This window comes from Chaetura pelagica, unplaced genomic scaffold (genome assembly GCF_000747805.2).
Source record: "Chaetura pelagica isolate M959 unplaced genomic scaffold, ChaPel_1.0 scaffold775, whole genome shotgun sequence".
NCBI lineage: Eukaryota > Metazoa > Chordata > Aves > Apodiformes > Apodidae > Chaetura > Chaetura pelagica.
Genome location: NW_009953204.1, coordinates 390176 through 399705, shown reverse-complemented (window position 1 = coordinate 399705; position 9530 = coordinate 390176). Strand labels below are relative to the sequence as shown.

Here is a 9530-nt window from a genome sequence, read left to right as displayed (position 1 = left end):
ACCTGCTGGGAAGACTTAGGGATGCACTCAGAGGGCAGTTTTCCAGAGAGCTTTTGCACTGGCTGGAGACAGGTTGCTGTTTGCTGATTCCCAGCTCTGGGGGGGTACAGTCTTTCAGCAGACAGAACCTGACCTCTCAGCCTTTGGGGCTGCACTGGAGCATTACTGCAAATGAGTATTTTTATTCTGGCATGGAGTTAAAACAGAAATCAGGTATAAACTTGACTGAAAGCAAGAGGCATGAGTCCTTCTAATGTGTCCAGTTGTATGCAACATGTACCAACTGCCCCAAGTCCTGAGGGTTAGAGAAAAGTCAACATAAAAACCATCAGGTAGAGAAAACCAGCATGGGATATACCCTGCTGGAGATCTGGGCTGGTGCTGCTGGTCACATTTCCTGCAGGGAATGCTTGTCAGTCTGCTGGCACCTTCCTGCAGGCATCTGGGCTACCTTGGAGCTGCTGAAGGAATCAGTTCTGTGCTTCTGGTGGCCCAGGGCAGAGCTGAAGATGTTCACTCTGTGGGTGAGGGCTCTTTGCTCACATGGGCAGTGGTTCTGAATGTCTGTAGAACAGAATTAGGCTTCTCTGAACATCCTGTTTCTAAAGTCTTTTGTAGCTGTGGTTGGGAGAACAGGTTCTTTCAGTAGGTCTCATTCCAGAGGAGAAGCTTGATGACATAAACCTGGTTCAGTCTTTGCTTTAGGCTTCAAATCTGTGGTGGTGGTGAAGGCTGCCCTGGGGCTGGAGCCTGAGAGAGACTCCAGCCCCTGAACCTCTGACCTGTTGTCCTTCCTGGGTGTCTTTCTGTGGGGAAGTGGTGGCTGGTGGATCCCTCTGGGAGAGCTTGTTCAGGGGACAAACCTTCTTGTTCATGCCTGAAAAACTCTCCTCACTTTGGAGGGGAACAAACCATCAGAAATGGCAAATGAGGCTGTTCAGAGGCTGTTGGCAGGAGGGACTGTCAGCCAGAGCTGCACGTGGCCTGTTTTCCTCTGAAACCCACCAAGAGGAGGTTGTTTTTTTTTTCCCCTTCCTCTTCCCAGGCTTTGTTGCTCAATGGATCTTTACCCGAGGATGAGCAGGAAGGGTCCTTTGGACTTTGTGAACGTGGAGCCTGCCCCGAGGAGCAGCTGGTGAGCACGTTGCTGTGCCTGCACCTCCCAGGCCAAGCTCTGCCCCAGGCAGGTGTCCTGTCCTGCACAACTAAAACCCTGGTATTTTACACCCAGATCATCATTCGAAGTCGCCTGGACCAGAGTGTGGAAGAAAATCAAGACCTCAAGGTTAGAGGGGGGACAAGTGAAGGGGGAAAGAGGTTTTGGGTCAAGGGATCTTTGCAGACTCTGTCTTACTTGATGTTGGTTTTTTTGAGGGGAGTGATAGAGCAGGGACAGCAGAGTGGGTGGTACCTGGTGTTGGTGCTCCAGCTCTGCTCCCATCTTCTGCTGGGCAGGATCTCCATCCCTGGATATCATAGCACACTGACCCAGAGAGCACCCTCAGGATTTGGCTGAGAGGTGCTTCTTGTTTCCATATTAGCAGTTTATAAAAGTTCACAGAAGTTCACAAAACTTTGTGGGACAGCACCACAAACCCAGGTGCTGTTTCCCTTCTTTCCCTCGAAGCAAAGCTGCTAAAATCAGCTCTGAAATAGGTTTGTTTCCCTGCCTGCTCTTGAAGCTGGAGAGATGCAGGTTGTACTGGCTTCTCCAGACTTTCTCCAGGACAGCTGTGAAGTTTCTAGCTGGGTCTGAATCTAAACAAGCTTTCAAGTAGGAAATCAATGCAGCCAGGAAGAGCCTGCCCTGTCAGGGCTGCCTTAGCTCAGCTTTCTGCTGCTTCTGGGACCAGTTGTGATGCTGGGACAAGTATCTGACATGGCTCTGAAGGAGAGATCTGGGGGTCTAGGCAGCCCCTTTTCCCTTCCTGGCTTTAATAACAGGCTTAGGGAGCTGCTCAAGCCTTGTCATGTTTGTAACTCATTTTCCAGGGCCTGACAGTGGGAAAATGTGGGATTTGCTTCCTTCTGAAGGGAGTGTCTGGGGACAGGACACAGGCTCTGGCTGGCTCTGAAGGGGTGGCAGGAAACCTCTTAATCACCTTGTGTTGCCTTGACAGAAGGAGCTGCTGAAATACAAACATGAAGCTCGAAACCTACAGGGAATAAAGGTGAGGAGGGGGGACCCTTCCCCAAACAGCAGAACTTTGGTGTCTGGCTCTGGGGGGATGTTGCAGTTAGGACAGCAAGTTGGGTCTCCTGGGTTCTGTTCCTGCCTTAGGGCTGTGGTCAAATATCTCCTCTTGTCTGGTTCCCCCAAACAAGGTGTGACATGCAAAGTGCCTGCTTAGTTCTCAGGGCTCTTTATTTGTTTTTCCTCCCTCTGTCCTGGGCTTTGCAGAGCAGAACTGGCCCAGTGAACTCATTCTTGACAGCAGAGAGAGCCTGGGGGGATCCTGGTCCCCTTCAGCTGCAGAATTTCTCACTACTTTGGCTCCTTTCTGCCCAGTTGCTCCCTCTGGGGCTGGGAGCTCCAGTTCCTGAGCAGAGGCACTTCCAGAGCTGCCTGTTGGGCTCCTGTGAGGGAGCAAACAACAGGAACTAAGGTTAAGCACAGAGTGAAAGGTGCAGAATTAGCCCTGATTTTGGCCCCTTCAGAGAGGGTTTCAGTGCACACCTGGGTCACTCTGAGAGCTTAAGTGTCCTTGGCTGACAGAGGCCTCTTCCTGCCCCCTGGATGCTGCAGATGCTGGAGACACCAGCCATGGAAAAAAGCCTCCCAAGACACTGCTGTGCTCTCCTACAAGAGCCAACAGGCCACTTTGGAGCAGTAAGATTGGGGAGAAGCACAGAAATGTCTGTCCCAGAAGGCTGGAATATTGGCAGGGAGGTCCCTTTTGGGGTAAGGGAAAAAAAGAAAGAAGGGGCAGATGTTTAAATACCTCCTCCCCTCTTCATCCCCAAGTGTGGCCACTGGTTTGGGCCACTCACCTCCCAGGGAAGGGTCTGTACTTGCCTTGCACCTTCCTACAGACAAACATCTCTTCCTAGGATGCTTTGCAGCAGAGGCTGATCCAGCAGGATGCCTCAGTTCTCCAGCTAAAGCAGGAGCTGCTTCGAGCCAACATGGACAAGGAGGAATTGCACAACCAGAACGTGAGTCCCTGCTGGGGGGGGTTGGGTTATCCTAGAAGGAGATTGGTGGCCCAAAGGGGGTTTCAGCAGCCACAGGGGTGGAGTTGGTGGTTGCAGCACAGCTCTTGGGGTTGTGGGATAGGGAATGACCAGAGGTCTCTGGAGAGTGAAGCAGCCTGGCCAGCTGTGGGACTTGCTGGAGTTCCCTGTTTTTCACTCCCACTTCCTGTCCTGCAAGACCTTCAGCTGAAAGAGAAGGGCTTCCCATGGTGTTCCCAGTGCAGCTGCATTCTGCCTTCCTCGTGGTGCTTCCTGGGTTAGCACTTTTGGCAGGTGGAGCTGCCACAAAAGTGTCTGGAGAGAAAAGGGCAAGGAAGGACCTGCCACCCTTAGACACCAGCTCCCTTCCACTTGGTCTCAGGTCATCCTTTGGCAGAAGGGACAAAGGTTGTCACTGCCTCTCCAGGAACACCTGCCTCACACCTGTGTGTTGTTTCTGCAGGTTGACCTTCAGAGGAAGGTTGAAGAGAGGAACCGGCTGCTGGCAGAGTACAAAGTAAAGGAACCTCTTCACTGGAGGCTTTGGGGGCAGCACCTGGTGGCTTTTTGGTGCTGTGGATGTGGCTGCTGCCTGCCTGGCACCTCTGGGAGTGGCACTGGGAATAAGCTGCAGTAGCCACAGGATGTTTGTGCTGAGATGGAGGGACTGTGTGTCCCTTGTCTTCTGTGCACGGCTTTCTGTAGTGGGTGTTTCATGCTCATGGGTTGCTGTGGGGGCTGGCTGAGGAGCCAGCACCTGGGCAGAAGCCTGTCAGGTGAGGTTGGGTCACCTGATGGACCAGTGATCCCTCAGGCACCTCTTTGTCGTGGTTCTTTGCTGGGCGAGGGGGTTCCAGGCAGCAAAAACCTGCCTGATCGTGTCAGAAAAAGGCTTTGACACCCACTGCCACCATCCAGCCTGGGATGCACACATAGGGAACCCAGCCTGGAGGAGTCTGGCAGGTGACCCAACCTCCCCTGCCGTGGGAGGAGGGTGCTGAGCCTTGCTCACTGTCCTGCTGATGCTCTTGGTGCCTCTGTTGCAGAAGGAGCTGGGCCAGAAGGATCGGCACTTGCAGCAGCACCAGACCAGGCTGGACGAGGTGCTGAGGCAGCTTTCTGAGGCCAGTTACCAGCAGGTGTGGAGCCCGGGGGCTGCACTGGTGCCCTGGGACCTGGCACTGCCCCTGGGGGCTCAGCTCCTGCTCACTCTTTGCTCCCCTCGCAGGTGGATCTGGAGCAGGAGCTGGAGCACAGGCAGGCTCTGCTGGCTCACTGCGTGCAGAGGGAAGCTGGAGAGGTGAGGGCTCAGGCTGCTGGGGTGACCCTGCTCTCCAGCTCTCTAGCTGCTTCTCTCCAGAAATCACCCCCTTCATCCCAGGGGGGGCTGCCTCTGCAGTCTCACTGTCAGTCCCAGGGCTGCTGGACTCCAAGAGGCACCCAAGCAACCCCCTGGCAGGGCTCTCAGCAGCTTCTGGGGTCAAAATCCTACAGGGAAGGAGGGGAAGCCAAAGGCTCTTGGCTTCTGCCTTCAGCTCTGACACTGCCCAGTGGTCAGACCAGGGCTTAGCTTCTTATCTCCTCCTCTTCCTCCTGTTGAGCACTGGGATCTGTCTTGGTGGGAAGTGCCAGCCCCCATACCTGCAGCTGCACTGTGACACCCAACACTGTTCCCTGGAGCCTGCAGGGCCCTCTGGTGCAGCTGCAAAGCCCTTCCTCTCTTTTTCTCCATCCGTACGTGAAGAATCACGTTTGTGCCCTGAGCCAGAGGCTGCCTGCACACCTCCTGCTGTGCTTGCATGGCAGGAGAGGGGAGTTAGCACTGCAGACAGTCTGGATGCCCTCTCACCATTGTGAAGTTGGCCAGTGGGGATCTTTGGGGAGATCCTGTCCTATTTCTGCTGGCACACACCTCTTCCTGCCCTGCCCAGGTGCTGCCTTACAGCAGCCACAGTGCCCAGAGCAACGGCTTCCTCCAGACAGCAGGGAAAGGAGCTGCTCCCACAGCCCACAGAGGGGTAAGTGCACCCCAGGGGTACTTTCCCAGCCAGATGCCATAGAACCATGGGATGGTTTGGGTTGGAAGGGACCTGAAAGATCATCTAGATCCAACCCCCTGCATGGGCAGGGACACCTCCCACCAGCCCAGGCTGCTCCAAGCCCCATCCAACCTGCCCTTCAACACTGCCAGGGATGGGGCAGCCACAGCTTCCCTGGGCAACCTGGGCCAGGCTCTCACCACCCTCACACTCCACAATTCCCTCCTCATCTCTCACCTCAATCTCCCAGTTCTCATCCATCCCCCCTTGTCCTGCCACTTCAAGCCCTTGAGAACATCCCGGGAGCCCTGACCTTGCCAGGAGAGCCTTCCCCTTGCAGAGCTGCAGGCTGGGCTGGGAAACAGGCAGCCTGGAGCTGCTCTCCATGTCTCTTGGGCAGACCAACGACCTGCAGCTGGTCCGCGATGCCCTTCGCAGCCTGAGGAACAGCTTCAGCGGCCACGACCCGCAGCACCACACCATCGACAGCCTGGAGCAGGGCATCTCCAGCCTCATGGAGCGGCTGCATCGCCTGGAGGCACACAGGAGGCAAGAGAGAAGGGTAAAAGCTCCCCAGGGCACCCGGCCCTCCCACCCCTGGCACACACACACCCCTCCACCTGGGGAGTGACACTTTCTTCCCACCCTCTCGGCTTCGCTCCCTAGATCCAGGGGAAGTCACCAGCCAGCAGAGCAACAAAGGAGTGTAGAGACTCCTGGCCTCCCAAATCCAGTAAGTGCCTCTCAGCTCCTGCTCTCCCACTGCTCAATTCGTGGCTCAGGTTTCCTGGTTGGCCTCCCAGGGCACGGCATTCCCTTGGGAATCCTCCCCCTCCAGCTTCTTGCTCTTCCCGGAGCTCCCTTTCCTCCCCTGAGCCACCTGCTGCACAGGTTTGGGCCTCCCTGTCCAGTCTGAGCCCCTGGGATGGTTCTGCAGTGTCTGGAACAGTGACCCACCCTGAATCACCCACAGGGGTGAGTGGGAAATGGGATGCAATTCCAGCTTTCCCGCTGGGTTGCCCCATCTGGTGGGCACAGAGCTGCACGGTGTCCTCATCCTTCCCAGGTTCTCTCCACAGTCTTTAGCTCTTTTCCTGTTCTGGCACCAAGTTTCCTGGCTCCAGCAGCTCCACCTTTTGCTTTTCATCATGACAAGGCTGGGGTTTTTTTTTTCCCCCCCAGTGTTGGATGGAACCACCAAGCTGGGGATGTTGGAACTGTGGAGTCACTTCCCTGAGCCTCCCTCTGCTCCAGCTTTTGGGATGGTGCAGGGGAAGCAGGAAACAAGGCAGAGAGGGAAACACAAAGGAGGAAAGAGAAATCCCTGCAGAAACACCCACCCTGGCCCAAGAGAATGGGAAGGTGGGGAGGGGACAGGACCTCTTGTCTTGGTGATCAGTCCCTTCATCCTGTTCTGTCTGCAAGGGATAATGTCACTTTCCCTTCCAGAAAGGTTCTCCTGTCACTGCTGAGGGTTGTGGGTGGAGGGTCCGTGGTGCAGATGGTGGCACCAAGTCCCTCTGTGGGTGGGACAACAGCCCTGGAGGGCAGTGCTGGGCACAGTTTCCCTGCTATCACCACAGCAGATGGTGACCCTGCTATAAAATTCTCCAGCAAGCAGGGGAATTCCTGGCAGAGATGATTACCCACCCTCCAAAAAAAAGTATATATATATAAAAACCTCCTCCCATCGCCAGGTTCTCTGCCAAATCCCCTGTTCCCTGCTGCTGTGGCAGCTCCCCAGGCTGTGCTCTTCTCCCTGCAGAGCTGCCCCACTCCCACAGCACCCCAGTGATGAGCCCCAGTGCCTGCACCAAAGTGCTGTACTTCACCGACCGCTCCCTCACCCCCTTCATGGTCAACATACCCAAGAGGTGAGGTCTGGCTCTGCCTCCTGCTGTGCACAGGGCCTTGCTTTCCTCCTGAAAGGAACAGCCTGAGTGCTGCTGGCCATGGGCACCATGAGCACAGGGTCCCTGTGCATTGACTGGGGCACTGGGTTCCGTGTCATCCTCTGTGGGAATTGTCTAGAGCAGTCCTGGGGTTGCCTGATTTGTGCTAGAGCCAGGAGGAATTAATGTATTATTTGTTATCATTATTTGTTATCATTATTTGTTATCATTATTTGTTATCATTATTTGTTATCATTATTTGTTATTATCTCTAATTCTTTATAATTCTTTTTATTGTTTTTATTATTTTTGTTTGGTTTATTATTTTTATTGTTTTTTATTATTTTTTTTATTATTCTTATTCTAATTTCTTATTTAATTTATTATTTATTGTTATTATTCTATTTTTTTACCTTTCAAAAGCAAGAGGAGGCAGGCAGGCAGTCCTGTGCTGGCACACAGGGCAGGATGCTCCTGCCAAAACAACTGTGCCAAAGGGCCAGTGAAAAATAAGAGAAGCTTTGGGGTGGCTCCTTAGGAAACCAGGGGACAATTCTTCCCTCTGGAGAGGAGGTTGGGATGGGTGGGTGTGTTCCTGGAGGGGCACACTCAGCCCCTGGCTGGGGTGCTGAGGCTCTGCCTGCAGGGCTGGCTGGTGGGGCAGAGCCAAACCCTTCCCTTGCAGGTTAGGGGAGGTGACCCTGAGGGATTTCAAGGTGGCCATTGATCGGGAGGGGACCCACCGGTACCACTTCAAAGCCCTGGATCCAGAGTTTGGCACAGTCAAGGAGGAGGTGAGTGTGGAATTGGAGCTGCCAGTGGCTTTGGATCCGGTGCTTCCACACACAGACCCTGCTCACACCACTTCTAAACCGGTGGGATCTTTGAACTTGCCCCCAAACAGACACTTTATTGTCACAGCTGGAGGTGAAGCTGCTCTTGCAAGGAGCTGAGGGGGGATGTTCCCATGGGTGTGAAATTGCCTGGGTGCTGCAGAGCCCCTTGGGCCAGGGGCTGGTTGTTAAGGAACAGCCTGACTGGGTAACAACCCTGACTACTCTTCCAGCTCTCAAAGGGCTTTAAACAACCTCATTGCAATGAGACACACTTTAGGGAAATGGGGTTTATTTAAAAAAAAACCCAAAACAACACGATCCTACTTCCTTTTCAATGTTTCTCAGTGTATGGCATCTTTTCCTTTGTGCCCTGCATTGCTGCCTTGTGCTCAGGCTGCTGCTGGTGTGGCTTGGAGTCATTAAAGGTTATTGGGATAGGTCGTGATTAAGAAATTAATAAGGGCAAAGATTTACCCTCTCTGGGGACTTTCAGCTGGAGCAGCTGTGGGCTGGCTCAGAAAGGGCAGGTTTCCTCTCTTTATTTTCCCTTTTCTGTCAAAAACGTGCCCATACTCATCTTGAAAACTACTGGATAAAGGGCTTTTAACCTAAATATTCATCAGACCTGTGGAAGGTGGGTGAGGTGAGTGTTCCCTGGGCTGTGCCATGAAACCTGAGCTCGGGTCTGTGATCTGGTGCCTCTTTTCTGCTGCTCCCAGGCTCCAGGCATGACTCGCCTCCCTGTTTTTATGTGTGTCTGTAGGTGTTCCATGATGATGACATCATTCCTGGTTGGGAGGGGAAAATTGTGGCCTGGGTGGAAGAAGACCACGGGGAGAATTAATCAAAATTCCTACGTCTTGTTGCTATGGAAACCTGTTCCTGGCTGCTGAGCTGAAGGAAGGACCAGGAAGCGCGTCTGCTGGAGGGAGCCCAAGCTGCCAAAAAAAGAGGCTTTCTCTGCACACCAGGGGCCATGCATGTTGTGTGGGTGGACACCTGGCACCTGACTGCCCGTGGCCAAATGCAGAGTGTGCTCTGAGACTGCAGTGACAGGTCTGTGGGAAAGGGACACCTTGTTTGGTCCCGTCCACTACACCCCGAAGGCCTTAATGACGACCTGTTCCCTCGCCCTGCTTCCCCCTCCTGCCCTGGGCACTGGGCACTTCCAGGCTGGTTTCTTGTACATGGTGTTTCACTGAGCTGCACTGACAGCAAAACCCCGAAGCTTGGAGTCAGAAGAAGCTACAAGGATGTGAGCTGAAGGTGTGATCAGTTTTATTCCTGGACTTGCACGTGCTGCAGGAGCAGAGTGAACTTTCTGGACATTCCAGACTGAGAAGATGGAAGTCTGACCTGGGGAGGGAAGAGGTTTTATGTGTGGGCTGGAGCAAAGATCACTAGCTTCCCTTTCCTCTCTCTGCTTTTCCCACTTGCCCTCCAAAGCTGCCCTCACTTCTGGGGATGCTTTGTTGCCATGGGGACTGTGGGACCTTGGTGCTTATTTGCTGAAGGATTTAATTGGTGGGGGAGCTGGAATCAGCTGCTTCCCTGGAGCACTTAAACCCCTTTCCTTGCTGAGCCTCTTT

The 9530-nt window shown here is 53.9% G+C and overlaps 1 protein-coding gene across 1 annotated transcript in view; it reads left to right on the top strand.

Annotated features, from left to right (window-relative positions):
• Positions 1–8785, top strand: part of DIXDC1 (DIX domain containing 1) — a 30270-nt gene extending 21485 nt beyond the window's left edge. Inside the window, exons 8-20 of the mRNA XM_009997425.1 lie at positions 1046–1135; positions 1232–1285; positions 2121–2171; positions 3052–3156; positions 3638–3691; positions 4221–4313; positions 4403–4474; positions 5106–5192; positions 5614–5775; positions 5880–5946; positions 6979–7087; positions 7791–7899; positions 8705–8785. Of these exons, the coding sequence (XP_009995727.1) occupies positions 1046–1135; positions 1232–1285; positions 2121–2171; positions 3052–3156; positions 3638–3691; positions 4221–4313; positions 4403–4474; positions 5106–5192; positions 5614–5775; positions 5880–5946; positions 6979–7087; positions 7791–7899; positions 8705–8785 (1134 nt within the window). The remainder of the gene's footprint in view (positions 1–1045; positions 1136–1231; positions 1286–2120; positions 2172–3051; positions 3157–3637; positions 3692–4220; positions 4314–4402; positions 4475–5105; positions 5193–5613; positions 5776–5879; positions 5947–6978; positions 7088–7790; positions 7900–8704) is intronic.
• Positions 8786–9530: the final 745 nt, after the last annotated feature.